Source organism: Zonotrichia leucophrys, chromosome 7, assembly GCF_028769735.1.
Source record: "Zonotrichia leucophrys gambelii isolate GWCS_2022_RI chromosome 7, RI_Zleu_2.0, whole genome shotgun sequence".
Classification (NCBI taxonomy): domain Eukaryota; kingdom Metazoa; phylum Chordata; class Aves; order Passeriformes; family Passerellidae; genus Zonotrichia; species Zonotrichia leucophrys.
This window is the reverse complement of record NC_088177.1, coordinates 13575903-13593930: the sequence shown is the minus strand read 5'-3', so window position 1 is coordinate 13593930 and position 18028 is coordinate 13575903. Positions and strand designations below refer to the sequence as shown.

The 18028-nt window shown below is 41.0% G+C and overlaps 1 protein-coding gene across 4 annotated transcripts in view; it reads right to left on the bottom strand.

Annotated features, from left to right (window-relative positions):
• ZNF804A (zinc finger protein 804A) overlaps nucleotides 1–18028 on the bottom strand; it is a 384349-nt gene that overhangs the window by 10248 nt on the left and 356073 nt on the right. For all 4 annotated transcript variants that reach the window (XM_064718110.1, XM_064718111.1, XM_064718109.1 and 1 more), the window contains one exon: nucleotides 407–537. In XM_064718110.1, coding sequence (XP_064574180.1) covers nucleotides 407–537 — 131 coding nt within the window. The remainder of the gene's footprint in view (nucleotides 1–406; nucleotides 538–18028) is intronic.

Below are 18028 nucleotides of genomic sequence, written 5' to 3'. Positions count from 1 at the left end.
ATGCTTTCCCAGGCGAGCATTTTGAAAACTAAATCGCAGAGATCTGTTACATCCTAGAGAGACAGACTGTGTTCCTCACCTCATCAATGAAGTAGTGTCAGCCTGCAAATGCATGACCTAGTTCACTCAGCTTTCAACCAAAGTGCCTGGTTTTATGAAATATATATGAAACACATCTTTTTTTAAACTAAAAATATGTGTCATTTCAGCTCAGCTGAAAAAGCAGTGTTAAACATTCATTCCTGCACACAGTGTGAATCAAATACTAAGCACAGAATGCTTCCAAAACACCCTCAAAACCCGTGTGTGGTGTTACAGCCAAGGGGCTCCTGCATCCCACAGCACCAGCAAACAGTGGAGGGTTTATTTAAGAGTATTTTTGCTCTTTGAGCAGCTATGGACTTACCAGGTTCTCTCTTTCCTTAGCTCAGCTAGCTTGTGCAAACGTTGAAGGGCTTTCTCCTGTTTTCTTTCATCTTTTCGTGACTTAGATGCTACATTTCGAGCAAACTCCCTCTGCTTCAGCTCCTTCAGCCTCTGCAAGAAACAGCCACATAAATGCACATAAAAACCCCTGGGATGAGAAACATTTTCATGGCTCTTACTTGCTGGTAAGTGCCCACAGCATGAATTATTCTGAACCCAACCATTCAACAGATTTAAGGATTTCAAGGGAATAACCAAAATACCTAGAGGTGCTAGAGACAGGTTAGCCAGGCTAGAGACAGCCTAGCAAATTTTACTGTAGCTTTTGTGATATTATAGATCAGCCTCAGTAGGATGAGGCAAAGTTCACCCAGAATTTTGTTCATGATTTCTCCCCAAAACATTCCCCACAGATTTTTGAGATATCAATAAAAAAACAAGACCAACCCAGGTATTTTTCTGCAAAGCCTCTCAAAAGCCTGTTGATCCCCAGACGACAATAAATCTGGAATTTTTCTGCCCAAGATGCTGGGCATGGCACTTGTCACTGCTGCTCTGTGGAAGCTCTCCAAGCTCTTCCCTTCAGCTCACCATGGTCCCTCTACCCCTGTTATCACCATGCCAACACCTGCAGAGCTCCTGAGAGCTCCTGTCCTGCCATCCCAGGCATTATTAGAGAAAAAAATCTTAAGGAAAAGAGTTTGCAAAACCCTGTCAGCAGCGTCCTCCTGCTCCTTCTCAACTCTTTTCATTTCACCCTTTTTGTGAACTTTTCTTTCCCCTATTCACAGAAAAATACCTCACACATACCAGCTGGCTCTAGGTGACACATGGCTTAGTTTTAGGTGGTTCTGCAAGGGGCAGGCAGCTGGATTCCATCATCCTTATGGGGCCAACCTGTCACAGACATATTTTCTGAAAAATCTCTTCCTTAGGATTTTTCCTCCTGAGAAGCTGAGAGGGCTCAGGAACAAAATGTAAACATTGATTATCTGCTGCTGTGGAATGCAACAGGTGGATCTGTGATTGGTCTCATGTGGCTGTTTCTAATTAACGGCCAACAGTGAGCTGGCTTGGACTCTGAGTGAGATACAAACCTTTTTTATCATTCTTTCTTTTTCTATTCTTAGCAAGCCTTCTGATGAAATCCTTTTTTCTATTCTTTTAGTATAGTTTTAATATAATATAAATCATAAAATAATAAATCAAGTCTTCTAAAACATGGAGTCAGATCCTTGTCTCTTCCCTCATCCTAAAACCCCTGTGAACACTGTCACAACAACCCATAAGGATCATCCATATCTTGAGATATTTCAGGAGTCAGTCACATACTGAATTAGTCTTTGCCATTTTGGGTGGTGCTAACACTACTTGGGCAGTCCATTCAATGCCAGGAATATATATGGAGAAACATGCAGAGAAAACAAACTTGCAGAAAAAATGACTGCCACTCTATTTCCAAGTTTTGCAGATTCTTTTCCAGATGCCTGGATATTCTTGATAGGTAGAGAAAAATAATCTGAAACGTAATCACATCTTCCACCATTTATATTTTCTAAATATCAAAATTTTCTACTGATAAAAATTTGATTTTATTGTCCTAATACATTGTAAGGTTATAAGTACACTCAAAACTATATATAGGATATCTGTTTTTCCCAGAAAAAGAGTACTTGAAGCGTGGAGCATCTTTGTTGAACACATCTTACCCTTGTGCTCCCCTGTTTTCCTAGACAGCATGATGGTGACCCTGCCTCCCACCAGCCACTCATGAAACCTCAAGTGCTTCATTTCATAGGAAACTTCTGAGTACTCAAAACACAAGAGAAGAGATGAAATTTGCTCCTTCCCCTCCTCACCTCCAGCCTTTGGCACTTAAAGAGAGGATTTAATTGCATTTTGTGGAGCTCAATATTTTTTCAGGGTTTTTTTCCTCTCAAGTGCTAAAGAAAGAAGTAAGTGAGAAGTAAGAGAACAAAAGGAAGATAATAGGGCACTGTCTCACATGCTTGAAAAGGAGAAGCTGAGGTGTATACAAATCCATAATCACCTCCCAGCTGCAGTACTTTTCTGTAATTACTGGGATGATTATAATTACTGATTTGAGTCTGACCAGATTCTGAACCCTTTAGTCTCACTGCTAAGTTAGCAGCACTCCATGCCTGCTCTCAGTTTTAAAGAAATTAAATTCTTCTCCTTGGATGGCTGCAAGTAGGTGTGGCACAAGTTTTGTGTGCTCAGCCTTTGCCTGCTCTTCTCTTCTGGATGAGATAAGCTCATACTTTACCATATTAATTAATAAATTGATTGCTGCTTGAATATTGGCCTAGTCAAGCTTCTTATTTATAACATGGAGAACCAAGAGCTCCCCTTCTGCCAGACCTCCTGGCAGTTACACCCTCTCTTTCCTGCACACAAAACTGCTCTTTGGGCTTTGTTTCTTTTCTTCTCACAACTGGTATCTCAGTCTTTCATGGAGTGCTTTAACAATCTGCAAAGATTATACCTTGGCAACTCCTGAGGTCTTTATTCATGTCTAAGTGGAATTCCTCCTAGTTCTAAACCACAAGACGTGCACCTGGTGTTCCAAAAAAAAATGCTATTTCCTTTAAATAAAAGATCACCTAAATGAGTAACTGCATCCCCTCCATTTTTTCTTTTTTTGATACTGTAGCTATTTTGTTCTTTTAGCCATGTGATGAACTATCATCACTCGCATTCCCTTACTGCACTCAGACATGCTCAGGATTGCTGGCACTGCATTTTTGCTGCCCTTAGCTGCAAATTTTCATTTGCAAATGAAAATATATATTACCCAATCAGACCATTAGTCCATGCATTCTTACTATCAGAGGGATCCCCCTAAAGTTGTTCAAAGTAAATAGCAGCAATAGAAAAACAGGTGTGACTTGTTCCTATAAACCACCTTTTCCTTATCATTTTTCTGCCTTTGCATATGGCAGAGCAGGTCACTAATGCTAACTTCAATAGCAGTTTAATGCCTGTTATGCTTGGATTTTTCCATGGATCAGTAGGCCAATAATTAACAGCCAGGGACACTGCCTTGAATTCCCTCCTGCCTTTTCCCCTGCTTACAAAGCAGCTCAGAAACGTGTGTGACCCAGCCAGCAGAGTTCAACCAGCAGTGCACAATGAATAATTAAATGACATTTCTCCAGGAGACCTGAATCCCTTCATCATTATCCTGATGCTGTGCATTGCCACGTCGGAGGTGCAGAGCACGGAGCCCTCGGTTTGCAAATGACTCTGCCCAGCCTGAAGGGATGGGAAGCCTGACCCTGATTCTCCACCTTGTAATGTGCTCCTGCAGCTGGGCTGCCTTCCCTGGGGCAGCAGCTGGATTATTTTAGCAAATCTAACTGTAACACAGGGCCTGAAGCAGAAATATTCCAGCTATTTCTAAAAGGCTCAGCCAGGGATCTTAACGCACACCTGGTACATTGTGATGAGCTGAGGCTCCTCAGTCCAGATGCAAAGCAAGAATTTTACAGAATCCTGTGTACCTGTGCATGGATCAAACTATCCATGAGGTGGCCATAGGAGCTCCAAATGCCGGTGTGGCTGCACTTCTCAAGGAAGGCAAATGTAAGAAAAATCAAGGGAATCCTAAGAGGATTTCCAAGAGGACCCCTTCACTTCACCCTGTCTTCCCCATTTACCACATTAGACAGTTCATTTCAGCACACTGCTTTTCAAAAAAGTTTCCTAATGCTGGATTTCCTAGTTATGAATTTCCTAATTCTCCCTGGCATGTTAGAATAGAGAAGCCACAAGCCCACATTCTGCTGCCAAAGCCAGGTGCCTGAAATCACCCTCTAGATCAAATTCTCTCAAAATCAAAGACAAATTATGGCATTAAAAGCACTTTTTATATCATTATTACAAGCCTTATGCCCCCCTAAAAACTGGCTATTGGCTTTTTTTAAAATTTAAACTCAAGATTTAAACATAGTAGCAATAATCCTTTAAAGTAATGGACCTCCAAAACACAGAGAAAGGTATTAATTAATAAATAGACCCAGGACAGCAAAAGCACATAAAGGCTGAATAGTGAAACCCAATGTACATTAATATTAGGGCATTAAGGTGATAAAATGAAGGGAAAGAAAAAAAATCAGACTTTTATATATAAAAAATATACATAATAATTTTGTAACTTTGAACATATTACTTAACGTCAGAACTGACTCTGAAGAAAAGCAGTGAGATTTTTAACAAAGAAAAAGTTTATGAGACTGAAGTTTACGAGCATCAGGATTGATACAGGCTCTCTCTGTGGTGCTAATATCTCACAGCAAAAACAGCCATCCCACCAGCACAGAGGCACCATCTAAGGCCTGCTTATTCAAACAGGCTCTCATAAACCAACCTTGCAAAGCTTATCCAGGAACAACTTTAACGGGGTTAAGAACCAATGGGAACAGTTTTTATAATAGCAGGAGTCAGAAAGATGTCTGTCAGGGGATTTTAGGGCAGTGCAGTTCAGATATTATTATGCTAATTCACTTTTGACCTTAGATTAACAATTAAATTATGTGGACTTTTACAATGCTGAAAATACGTAGCCATAAATTCATTTTCTGATCAATGGAAGTATAAAATTACAGAATTTAACAGCCATGACATCAAATTTTGATGCTTTACTGCCTTCTCACTTTATCAGGAAAAATGACTGCATTCCCAGCAGTCACTAAATCATTAATTTATGTGGGTTTAGCTTTTAAAAATAACTCATCAAAATAAAAGGCCAAGCCCCCTCCTTCTCCACCTGCGCAGCCAACAACAGGCTGGGATCACAAAGACATGGGATATTCAGTGCTGCATGTGCATCCCAAGTCCAGCAGGAGCTTCCCCAGGTCTTGTCCTTTCTAAAGCTCCACTTGCACCCTAAAAGGAGCTGGAACTCCACTGCAGCTCCTTCCTGCCCCTCAAAACTTTCCTAATTACCTAAACACGGGTTGGGAGTTCAGCAGTGTGGTGGAACTGAGACAAAATTGGCATTTGGATTTATTAAAAGAAAAAAAATCTCTCCCCTCTCAATCTGTACATGATACAAAACATATATTTAATAAATTTTTTTTTTGCTTGTGTTCAATTTGTGTTTTTTTAAAAAAACTCTATGATATATAATCAGTACTAATATGAGTGTTGCTTAGCTTCCAGTGATGATTCTAGAAGCTGTGTATGTTCCCCTGTAACCCCCTGCGAGCAGAAATGGGATGCTGCTGCTTCATAGGAATTGTGGTGTGGCAAACAGAGTGACAAGAACTCATCAGATAAACACTTGTCACACCAAACCAGATTAGTGCCTCTCACAAAGAGGATCGAGCCTAATCAATTATAAATAATAACTGACTAGAACACAGCTCATGTAACACCTGTAAACGCTCAAATGGGGAACGAAATATGCCATTTAAAGCAGAAAACATTGCTTACTAAGATGTAAAATGCACATATTTTCTTCTGCCTTCAGTAGTTTGTGAGAGCATATATATAATATATATACACATTATATGTATATATATGTATATATACACATATATAATGTATATATAATATACATTTTATATATATAATGTATAATATTATACATTATATATATAATGTATAATATATATGAGAGCATATGTGAGAGCATGTGTGAAAGAATGGAAATAATAGAAATATTTTACTGTTCTGCAGCTGGAGAGACCCCTTCACACAGCACAACAGGGCAGCATCTCCCTTGTGTTCTGGTCTTCAATTCTACATACTTTTCATAGCAATATTATTATTATTATTATTATTATTATTATTATTATTATTATTCATATTTATTTATTATATTTTATTATTATTATTATTATATTATAATTATCTCTTTCATCATTATTCTCCCATCAAAGATTACAGGAAAAATTCAAGCTCCAAGAAAACAATACTGTAATACCCAAAGAATTTGCCCCATTAGTGCTGCAGGCCTTCCCTACACAAGGCACGTTATTTCCACAGAAAAGAGAAATTAAAAAGAAGTAAGCTAAGACAGAAAATAATGGACTTTTTTCCTTCTTTGTCGTACTGCCACCATGGAATTAATTGCTGTGAGGGATTCCTGAAAGAGACAAGGGGATGTTTTTAACAGTTTTTATGGATGTTTTTAACAAGGGAAAGTTTCCTGCCAGGGGGTGGCACAAAGAGATGTCACCACAAGGGTCTGGGGCATCTCCAGCCCTGCAGAAATTCCAGAATTAAACGTGGAAAGCCCCATTTACCTGATCCTGTCTCAACTCCTTCCCAAACACCATTTGTAGGATTTCTGTGCAGGAGTCACCTTCTCACACTATCAGTGTAAGGACCATTCACTTGGCTTTTCAGAGGCCTTTTAAAAATAAAATTAATCTATTGCTGACTTAGCAAACTTTCAGTTTGTCCCAAGTCAGCAGCTGATTCTGCCTGCCTCTGCCTGTTTGCAACTCATGTTGAGCTGCAAAATTTAAAACTTTTCCTAAATACCAAGAACTCACAACTTTGCAACAGAACCACATTGTAAATGATAAGATAATAAGCCCTCCAGATGACAACAAATAACATGCAAGCTGTGAATAATCCTTTTCCCCTCATATTTCTACCACAGATTGCAGCCATTCCCTGCTGATGGTCCTTTAATATTAGAAGAAATCTAACACACACTTGGTTGTATGCTGGATTTAAAAACAGCAAGTCCTTGGAGTTCAAAAGGTTGATTCAGCAGATGTGAAACTGCTCTTTTTCTAGCAAAAAGATGTCATGAGCATGATCCCAGACTAGGGATGAATTCAGAGGGAAGAAATGTTGGTGTTGCTTTACTCATCCATCATGGCCCTGATAAGAAAATGAGATTCTTCATGACTCAGAAGATTTTTCACTGACTTCAAATGAATTGATGTGATGCAAATTTTCTCAAACTACTCTAAGCTACTCATGAGCACACTTGTAGGATACACAGTAGTACACTTTGTTGTGCAGTCTGCAAAAGAGAACTGTTGAGACAGCTCTTCCATTTAAAACCTACCAATAAATACAAAATATATGCATTACGTTATACAACTGAAAATGCATATTGATCCTTTCTAATTTTCTAATATAAAGACTGAAATTAATTTTTCATGAAACATAATTAGGTTGTGAGATTACACACTTGTGTTGAAGCATCTTGTAGAGTGTCTCAAGTTAGATTTTCCTACCTAACTTTATGGGGAAAAAATAAATTACTCTTGAGCTTAAAATGAAAAGCAAAACCTAATGAAAACATTACTGCTTCAGAATCATAGGGAAAATCAGAACATTAAATATTTTTCACAGTTGCACCTGTAAGATACATGAAAGCTAGTTATCCTTGATGAATATCTCACTAATTACTCCTGATTATGTAACTGCAAAAGATGTACAAGGGAGCAATAGAAGGAAAAAGAAATTTCTTAGCTCTTTTTCTTTTCTCTCCCAAATTATCTGCCAGAAACAAACACATACTTCATTATGGGATGATTAATGCTCTTCCCAGCACAAGGAGCCTCCTTTGGTTTGACACCCTTCTGGTGCCTGTGCCTTTCTGCTCCTCTCCAGCATCCCCTGCTGCAGGATGCAGATAGCACTCTGACAAATAACAGGTTATGAAGCACAAATTAACACCTCTGCTGCTTTTGTTTTAACATAACTGTGCTTCTCTGAAGTTGACTTAATGGCTGCAGTGCTGCCATTGTGCAAAAACATTGTTTTAAGCCTGCAGAACTGCTGAGCCTTGCACACTGAATATTTCACTGTGATAGCTCCTGACCACGTGTGTAACAGCAGCCTGGGCTTACTGCAAACTGCAGGGTATTTTTTTGTTAGCTTCAGCAGAAATCAGCTGAATATTCCATAAATATTAAGGACACACAAAGGAAACAACAGAGAAGTACAGAATTAGCATCTCACCTATCAAAATAATTTTACCAGATAATGAAAAGAGCATGAAGCTGACACAGGCTTTCTACATCTGGAAAGTGGTTACAGAGTCTGTAGTTTAAAAGTATTTATTTTAATAATTCTAGGCCTGATTATACTTCTCTTGAAGTCAATGGGGAAACTCCTGCTGAGCTCATGGGGAGAAGAGGTTTCAAATTCACCATGAAAGTTTCCAGCAACACTTAAGAAAGCTTCCTTATTCACAAAGATCAAATACAAGATTGGTACACACCATTTCTATAAGGTTCACTTCCCAGTTACCTCCCGTTCTCCTGCCATTTAGGATTCTAATTAAAAAAACCCAAAAAACAAACCAAAAACATATGCAATGTTGTAAATTCTGACAAGAAATTATTATTCCTAGCACAGTTAGAGAAAAGGGCTTAACTCCACCTCTCCCCAGGTGGCTGCAAGTGTGGGGTGCCCTGGGCAGCCACAGCTCCTCTTCAGCTGTGGAGGGACAAACCAGCCTGGACCATTTCAGACATCAGGTGCCATTCCCTGGTCCCACCATCCCAATGATCTGGTAAAATGACCCACCACTATTCCTTTCACTCCAGCAGCAAAGTTTATGCATCCAGAATAATCTGAGCACTGCACATCCCATCTTTTCTAATTTGACTTTACTGCAACCAAAATATTGATTCAAGGAGCCACTGCTTCAAGATATCTTCCTGATATCTCATTCACCAGTCACTGAATGAGAAATAATGATTTGTACTTTTTTTTTTCTGGCCAGTTACAATTTTCTATGCATAAATACTGACAGCTCCCCAACATTTCTTCTCAAGTCTATCCAGGGAGCTCTGAGCTAATGCAAAAAATCCCTGTCTGATCAGCATTCATATTCCTTAAGCCATTTCACAGGAGCAGCCACTTCTTCACCAAGAAGTCCTCTCAGAGGAAGGTCACCTCTACACCTCTTTGGAGAGGGAAAATTGGATTTCCCTTTAGAATGGCTCTGCAGTGGGATTAGGTTGCAAAATGGATACTCCCATCAGCACGCAAGATTGGATGGCTCAGCTGCTAAAGCTGCTTTTTGCTCATTTTGGAGCAGCCACTCTGCTGTTTTCTGCATGAATAATGCACTTGGCACCTCTGAGTTCTTTGAGACTCCATCCAACAGCTCTTCACTGCAGTGCCCTCCAGCACCTACCAGTGTCCACTGGCATTGATCAGCCTTCCAGAGTGGTCACTGTGTCTGCAGCACTGAAAATCTCTGCAGGATCCTGCTGCCATCCTGACTCTTACTCCATTCCTGGCTGCAGGAGGACACAATACCCTTTCCACAAGCAAATTAAAAATTGATAGCAGACATTTTGAGTCTGTGTTTTCTACTTTCAGCCCCTTTGGTCACTGACATTTTAGGAAAGTCTGCCACAGAGACTGAAATGAACCTACCAAATCTTAAATCTTTCTAATCTCCACAATGTGCACAGTGACCAAAAAATGAGGAAATAATATTTACAGTGAGGTCTTCTAAAGGTTACTTCCCACAACCCTTAAAGGATACACTAATAACTGATGGGCTGAAGGAGACACATGAATTTCCCCAAAGTGAGCTCTTTATTTTAGTTCTTTATGTCAGAGCTAAATCACAATCCCTTTATCAGACCAATTTTATGTTGGATCACTGAGCCATTCAAAGCCTGTGCTCACAAATTGCTCCTCAGCAGCAGCAGGATCTGGTCCTTACCACCATTATCCCAGGACCATGACAAACTTCCTCAAAGAACATAAATCTGACCAATGGAAACTGAGACAAGAATGAGCCTCTGCAAATTTTGACACATCTCAGCCATAGCAAAGTGACACAGAGAAAATCTTAGTTATCCTTAAGCCAACCTGTAATACACACAGAGTCCTTGGAGGGAAACACCAGATTACAGAAAATAAAATCTTAAATTTAAAGTCTGCATCTTGCAAGGCAAGATCAATTAATGTCAGGATTTTATATGTTTGCAGTTTCAGTGATGCAGATGAAGTGTGTTGGAAAGCAACTCTGTAAAAACACCACTGACATTACCATGAAAAAAAAATATTAAAAAAAAATATGTTGGGCCAGCAAGTCTGTATTTATGCGTGTCTTTTACTGCCCCAGTGCTTCTGCAGAGTGAAATGTTAGCGACTGCAGAGCAGGGATGTGTGCACCACCACGCTATGTTAATAAAGTGTTCCTTTAATTATCAGTAAAGCACAGCTTGGAGGCTGCTGGGGGAAAGCAGGGCTGTAACAGCCTGTGACAGAGACTCCCAAAAGGACCAGCACAAGTTCACAGCAGGGGCCTTGAGTGTGGAAGGAACAGGATGGCAGCAGGGTCCCAGAGCTATAAACAACACACTAATGCCACACTGCTGCTTGCTACGGGAATGCAAGTTTAAAATATGGATAAAAGTGAGTTCAGGCATAAAAAGGAAATGAAGCCACGGTGAGGCCACATGCAGAGTGCTCCGTCCATTTCTGGGCTCCTCAGACAAGTCAGACACGGATCTCCTGGAGCAGGTCCAGTGAGGGGTGACAGAGATGATGGAGGGACTGGAACATCTCTCCTGAGGTGAGGCTGAAGGAGCTGGGGCTGCTCAACCAGACCTGTGCCACGTGGTCTGGGATGACCCTGCCTGGGCAGGGAGGTCGGACCAGATGGACCCACTGTGCTCCTTTCCAACCTCACCCAATCTGAGATTCTGTGAAATAGCCTCCAACATAAGTAAAATTATTATAGATAGCAAATTTTACTTTCTGGCAATTATCATGAAGCACTGGATAAACAGCAACTAAGTGGAACATGCATTTGTGCAAGTAAACACATTAAAATATCCCCAAATAGACCTGAGTGAGGAGAAAGAAACCATCAACATTAACTTCAACTTCTTCCTGACACAGAGGGGACCAACACCACACTCCCCCACATGAAGAACTCACATTGCTGACAACTTGTAACGACACCTCCCTTTTCTTCTTCAGGAGGACCATTAACACCAGAAAAGAATCAGACACTAGAGAGCTTATTATATCTGTATCATTATCAGCAATGAGCCCTTATAATTAGATGATCTGGACTGTAAGTGCCTGTATGATCATAATTGGCCTAATAATAATTCTTTCTGTGAGGCTGTTAGGACTTTTGTTGAAGCTAAACTAACAAATTGCTGGCTCTGCATGCTGGGGGTGTTTCTTCCACCCCCATAAGTGCAGAAGGTTTTTGGCGGGGTACCCCAGCCTTGAGGGACACAGGGCAGAGCTGATGATGGCTACAGCAGGTCCAGCTTTCTGTTTCAACACAACCCAGAAGGAATTCACTGCAATATTTCTCTACCTCAGTCAGATATTAACCTATCAGGAGATAATTTGCTCTTGATTAAGAATCACCAGGAAATTAAGAAAAACAATAATTAACTAATAACGTAAAGCTCATTACCCAACGGAAACGTGCCCAAATCTCAGTCCTAAAGGCAGAAAGCAATTCCTGAGGAAAACTGACATTAACCTGTTGTTCCTTTTCTTTGCAACAACAACAGCAAGGATAGAAATCCATCTGCTTGCATCATACCGGTTCCAATTTGCAAGGAAGACAGCACAGGGCACTACCTACAGCTCTGAACTCTGAAATCTGAACTGCCACAAGCTCAAGGTTTGATGAAAAGAAGAAAAAATAGCCCATAAAAAGCCATCTATCTGGCACACATAAATAACAGGGGCAATTAACTAGGTGGACCTTCTGTACATCTCAGCAGAAGACAGATTTAAAATGTCTATACTCCATGTGAAGGTATTTCTGGATAAAGCATTGCCACAGAAAATGGAAAATAAGAGCAGAAGCTTTATCATCTCAAGGTCAACGTAACTGTATGTTTACAAAAGTTTAAAAAGTGCCTCCCTCTCTTTCCCTGCAGCAAACTCAAAGAAACAAAGTACTCAGCAAGTGAGAACCATGGATGAGAGCTGTGAAACCCTTGCCCTCTCTTCCTGCAAAGACAAGGGAAGGAAAAGAAAGAATCTTATTGTAAGAACTCCCAGCCCTGCAAACAAACCTCTCACCATCCTCAAGCACCACTGCTACAGCACTCCACAGTTAATAAGTATTTACAGACCCAGATTCTCTGGTTTTGCAACTAGATTTTACACTATTGAATTGAAACAGGTGTCTTTGCTGGTCTTTAATTTAGCAGGAGCACCCTGGGAGTGATCTCCCTGTTTTCCTGGCTGATTCACCAAAGTAGATGTATTTTTATTTTTGTCATCTGCACAATCTTTTTCTTTATTGAAAGTTTTATGGGCATTTTTAGCGAAGAACAGAGGAAAACCTTTTCACAAATTTGGGTTAATATCTCTTTATGTACTTCATTTCCTACAAATAGCTATAGAAACACAGAGGCAAATCATGACATTTCCTTCTATCCTACCAAAACTTTGGCTGTTTTCTCCAGAGGTTAGTTATCTCCCATAGAAATGCAGATGTTTTAGATACCTGTTCCCAGTCTTCACAACATCCCTTAAAGTAGGCTGGGCTCAAATTCTTACTTCTGCCTTAACATTCCCACATTCCTGCTTCAAGATTTTTTATCAAAATGCTGCAGTGCCTCTGGGCAGGAATAGGAAAAAAAAAAACCAAAACCAAAAAAACTGAAAGACACTTGTTTTTTCCTTCCATATACTCTCCCTTTTTTAGCAAAAATTGCCCTAGATGATGCTTAGGAAAGCTTTACAAAGGCAGCACTTTTTTCTCTCCACACATTTTGGATTTATTGTTGGAACTCTCTCTCTCTCAATGCCACCAAAGTGACTCATCCTTCATGAAAGTCTTGAATCCATTCATCAAAATGTCATCCCCCAAAACTGTTTCTTGTCTGCTTGCTCAGGATGCCACTACACAGTCACAGAGAGACTCAAAAAAGGCTCGGGGAATTCATCCAGTTAGCAAGCTTAGACAGCGCCTGATCAGAACTTATAGACTAGCTCTAACACAAATATACACAAATTAAAATGCCCTCCAGTTACAGCAAAAAGCACAATTCAGCAGAATTTAAGTCTGATTTGAGATCTCTTAGAATGGGCTGCAACCCCCCTGGCCCCTTTCATGTTGTCCTGCCTTAACTCAGGCACAGAGATCAGCAAAGTCATCGATCACGCCCAGAATAAGGCAGGAGAACAGCTCAGTCTCATCACTCCAAATATTTCATCTTTCAGGATCATTTCCCATTTCACCACTCTGCAAAAGCAGCACCAGAGCCTGGTTTGTGCTGCAAAACCTGCACCTGGATTTGGTAGGAGCTTCCCAAATTTTGAGGAAGCAGGTCCCCAGGTGAGCTGCTGACAGACACCTAAAGCTCAATTCTTGATCCCACTGCCCCCATTTGTCTTAAAGGAGATAACTTGCAGGAAAATCACTGCAGATTTTCCTGCAACTAAAGTAATAGCTACTTAATTTCAATAAGTTGGGTAAAGTTCTGTAGTGTTTTCTTTTATCACAAAGTCTTATTAATGTATAACACTTGGCTGCATAAATTGAATGGAGTTATGCTTTGAACCTACACTTTCCACTGAGGTTTCAGCACTTTTTTCCCCTCTAAAATTTAAGAAGGATAATCAGATACTGGGTAACATTTCCTTTGTGAAGAAAAAACATCTTTTATATCTACACATAACATAAGGACTGCTCAAGTAATTTTTGCATAATTTAAAGTACCTCTTGTGTCGCAGATATCTTTTACGAAAAATCCTTTCTTTAGGATTTTTTCTCCTGAGAAGCAGAGAGGCCTCAGGAACAAAATTGATTGAGTAAACATTTATTATCTGCTGCTGTGGAATGCAACAGCTGGATCTGTGATTGGTCTCATGTGGTTGTTTGTAATTAATGGCCAATCACAGCCAGCTGGCTCGGACACAGAGGTGAACCACAAGCCTTTGTTATCATTCTTTCTTTTTCTATTCTTAGCTTGCCTTCTGATGAAACCTTTTCTTTTATTCTTTTAGTATAGTTTTAATGTAATATATATTATAAAATAATAAATCAAGTCTTGTCAAACATGGAGTCAGAGCTTCCTCTCTTCCGTCATTCCAAGAACCCCTGTGAACACCGTCACACCTCTTGCACCAAAATATCAGTATTTAGCAGTGTTAAATCCTCAAGCTTGCATTCAATCAGTAAAGAAGGTGAAGTTTTGAAGAACAAATTCCCTGAAAACCTAAATTTGGATCTTTGGCTCGCCAGCAGAGATTCAGAGCCTTCCCTGGGACACCACACACACACTCAGCTGCACCCGACAGCAGCACGAGGTGAGTCTATTCATCAAACTCACACACACTAAAGCAGTGAGAGTCCCCAGCAACTCTCCCTCCTGAAACCAGAAAAAGCAGGCAATCAGGAGTCTGATCCAATCCCAGGCAGCATTCTCACACCCTTGCAAGCAGGTGCATTAGCAGAGCTGGGACTTGCTGTCTTCTTTCAAAATATGGAATGTGGAACAAATCTCGTGTGCCTGCAAGGAGGGCACATCGCTCTGATGCTGCAAACTCTCTGCTCTGCCTGGGGCAGTATCACCAACAATAAATCATCCTGCTGGAATTCCTGCTGACCTCCAAGACAGCAGCTGGTGCCCTGTGCTCAGCACATCTGCAATCTGTGACCTGGTTCCTGCTCAGTGCCACTGCCTCCCCCACTTCCAGACTGGAAGAATTCTCCAGCCAGTGACACATTACAGAAGAGCCTAATGACTCTGTTCTCCACCAGCAAATAGGATGTCACATTCAGAAAAAACTCAGTCATTATACTTTTTATATCCATTCACATTTAAAATAGTTGATCCTTCCTCTCCTGTGCAGCTCCTCAGCTATTTCTGATCTGTCATAATGGCCCTCTGAATTGGGTTTGTGATGGGAAAGTGTTTCATTTGTCAGCCTTAATACTGAAATTAATGGGAGAACCTGGGGTAAAAGTCATATTTTCTAAGAACTGGTGTTTCTGGACCTGGCAATTTGGGAAGCCAGAGTTGGCAGCTTGGTTTTGCAGGCTCAGCCCAAGGAGAATATGAAAAGTAAGCTCTAATTGCTACTGATTTTCATAGTTTTGCCTTTCACTCTTGCAGATCATAAATATAGTTAAATTATTAATTATATCCTCTTAGCACAGTCAAGGTACTGAAGAGCAATAGTTTATTGGCCTCAATCTTAGTTACTGGGTGATCCCCACATTACTGTAACTTCACCATTTTTCAGGGCATGAGGAGAAAAAATTTGATTCTAGAGCATGTTAGAGAAGTCATCAGAAGAACAAAACCCTCCATCAAAAAACATCAGACTGTCCCACATAATATTCTGCTACTACGCTTTCAGCAAATGGAAGGAAAAGCATTGCCTTTAACTTGTGTTCTCATCAATGTGATCTGATTAGTGCTGTTCATCTGCTGGCATGTAACCCAAATGAACAAACCAGTGATTTCTGGTGGCTCCAGGACTCAAACACAGACAGTGGCATTTTTCCTTGCCCAAAACCTGTAATTCCAGTAACAATAAATTCTGCAGTGTTGCAGTGGGAGGGTTTATTCTTGTCCAGGCACCAGGGCTGAGGAGCACATGTACTATCCATGGAACACAACTGCTCTGGGCTCAGGCAGTGGCAGCTCTCTGACAGCGCACACCAATTACACCAAACAGTCAGAAAGGGAAGAGAAAAAGCCACTGCCACCAGCTGAAGCTGCAGGGGGGATTCATGTAAGGTGATCTGAAAACCTGCCTGGATTTTGGCCAGTGCACAGCTGGAGCTTCAGCCCTCCCTCCTCTGCAAGCAGCCTGGGAGCTGCAATTACCATGGTGGTCAAGGTCCTGGGTTTATATCTCTGAGGCAGCAACTCCATCAGCACAATTATGCTGCTCCAGTGCCAGCTTCAAGGAAAATGTGCCACCAGTCTCAGCACCACCATGTCCTGGAGCACATAAATGTTAATTAGCAGCCTTTTTTTAGAAATTATGAGATGCTCCAGTCCTGCACAGTGTGAGATTTGATGAGATTAGCACGCTGGGTGGTACAGCTAATAAATCAGTTTACTGTACAACCTCATTTCTTTAATGAAGAGCAAATACCTGAGCCTCAGTAAAGCAAGAATCCCAGGTGTACACTTGCTAAGCAAAGTGCTGGATTTAATTTTTTTTTTGCATTCCTCCAGAACAGGGAGCACTGACCTACTGCTCATCATTAGAGAACGCTCTCCTGTCAGGGGTCAGCGCTAAGTGCAAACTTTGATGTCAGAATTAAAAAACATAGAAGAGATGAGTGGCAAGGCCATTATGGGAGAATAACTAGGATAGTTTTCATAAGGGAATAACTTTTAAAAGCTGACAAGAGCTGTCAAGGTGTCAGGCTTGGAGAGGAGCCAGCACAATTAACATACCCTAAGCTTCAATCTACTAGACGGGGAGAAAGCAGATTTTATTTTGGACAATTACAAGTTAATAAATGGAAGCGTCAGTTCCTCTGTAGAGCACCCATTAAAGCCTACTAAAGGTCAAAACCTCTTACAGCTCCTGTCATGGTAGGCAACACACTACCATTATTTTATATTTCAAGCAATTTTACTGTCAATGACAGCAGTTACAAATGTGCAAGAAAATATTTTCCTTAGCAGTACACCAGGCACTTTACTCCACAGAAATCATCTGTGCTCCCAGAAGTGACTAATATTTCAAGATTTTTTATTATGAGCGTGGTGGGGCTTATTTATTTATTTATTATTTTTTCCGAACTGCACAGGAGTGAAAGAGAGCATGAAGAGTGGGATGCCAAGAGTGGGATGCCATCCCATTTCCTTACATCCTCCAGCCACACAAAATCCAGGGAGTGATAGGCACCTACCCAGGGCACTGCTCCCTCCCCAGCTGTCCTTGTTCCCCTTGCTCCAGCTCCCCATCAAATCCAGACCTGGTACAGCATGCACAGCCAGACACCTGCTGTGGGAGGCTCACCCCAAAAGTCAACTGAGGTCAGAAATGGCTTCTGCTTTGCTTTAATTCCACTTAAAAAACAACAACAACAAAAAGTCTAAAAAATTTAAAAATCAGAAGAAGAACTGGGTTTGCCTCACCTGCAGAATTGCTCACCCTCTGCAGTGCACCAAGAAAAGAAGGACACTGCTTGAACCGTGTTTTACTCCGCTGCCTCGTTAACAATAAATAACAGGCCAAGTATCTCCAGGTCAGATGGAGCTGGAGGGGTTTGCCAAGGAGCCCATCCTCTGTGTGCCCACCCATATGGGAGAGCACAGCAGCTCCTGTGGATCCCCAGCACTCCATGAGCAGCCAGTGGAGCTGCTCTCCAACTGGGACACACACATACAGGGATTTTTACACTTGTCCTACGCTGAGGCAATGAGAACCCTCCAGACCCAGCACTTTTTTAAATGCTCAGTATTTTCTCCACTGCTTAAGGAAAATGATACAACGCTATTTTTGCCTCGCTGATCTCCCTGTTAATGGAGGCAGAGATGAGTCATTAGCTCCTCTGGCTTCCCTTTGTTCACAGCCAGGCAGGTGGGCAGAGCCAAAGCAAGATACCCGAGCAGTGCTTGCAAAGAAAATCTGCCACCTGCAGAGTCATTGGGAAAAGACTGGTTGTCATTTAAGACAT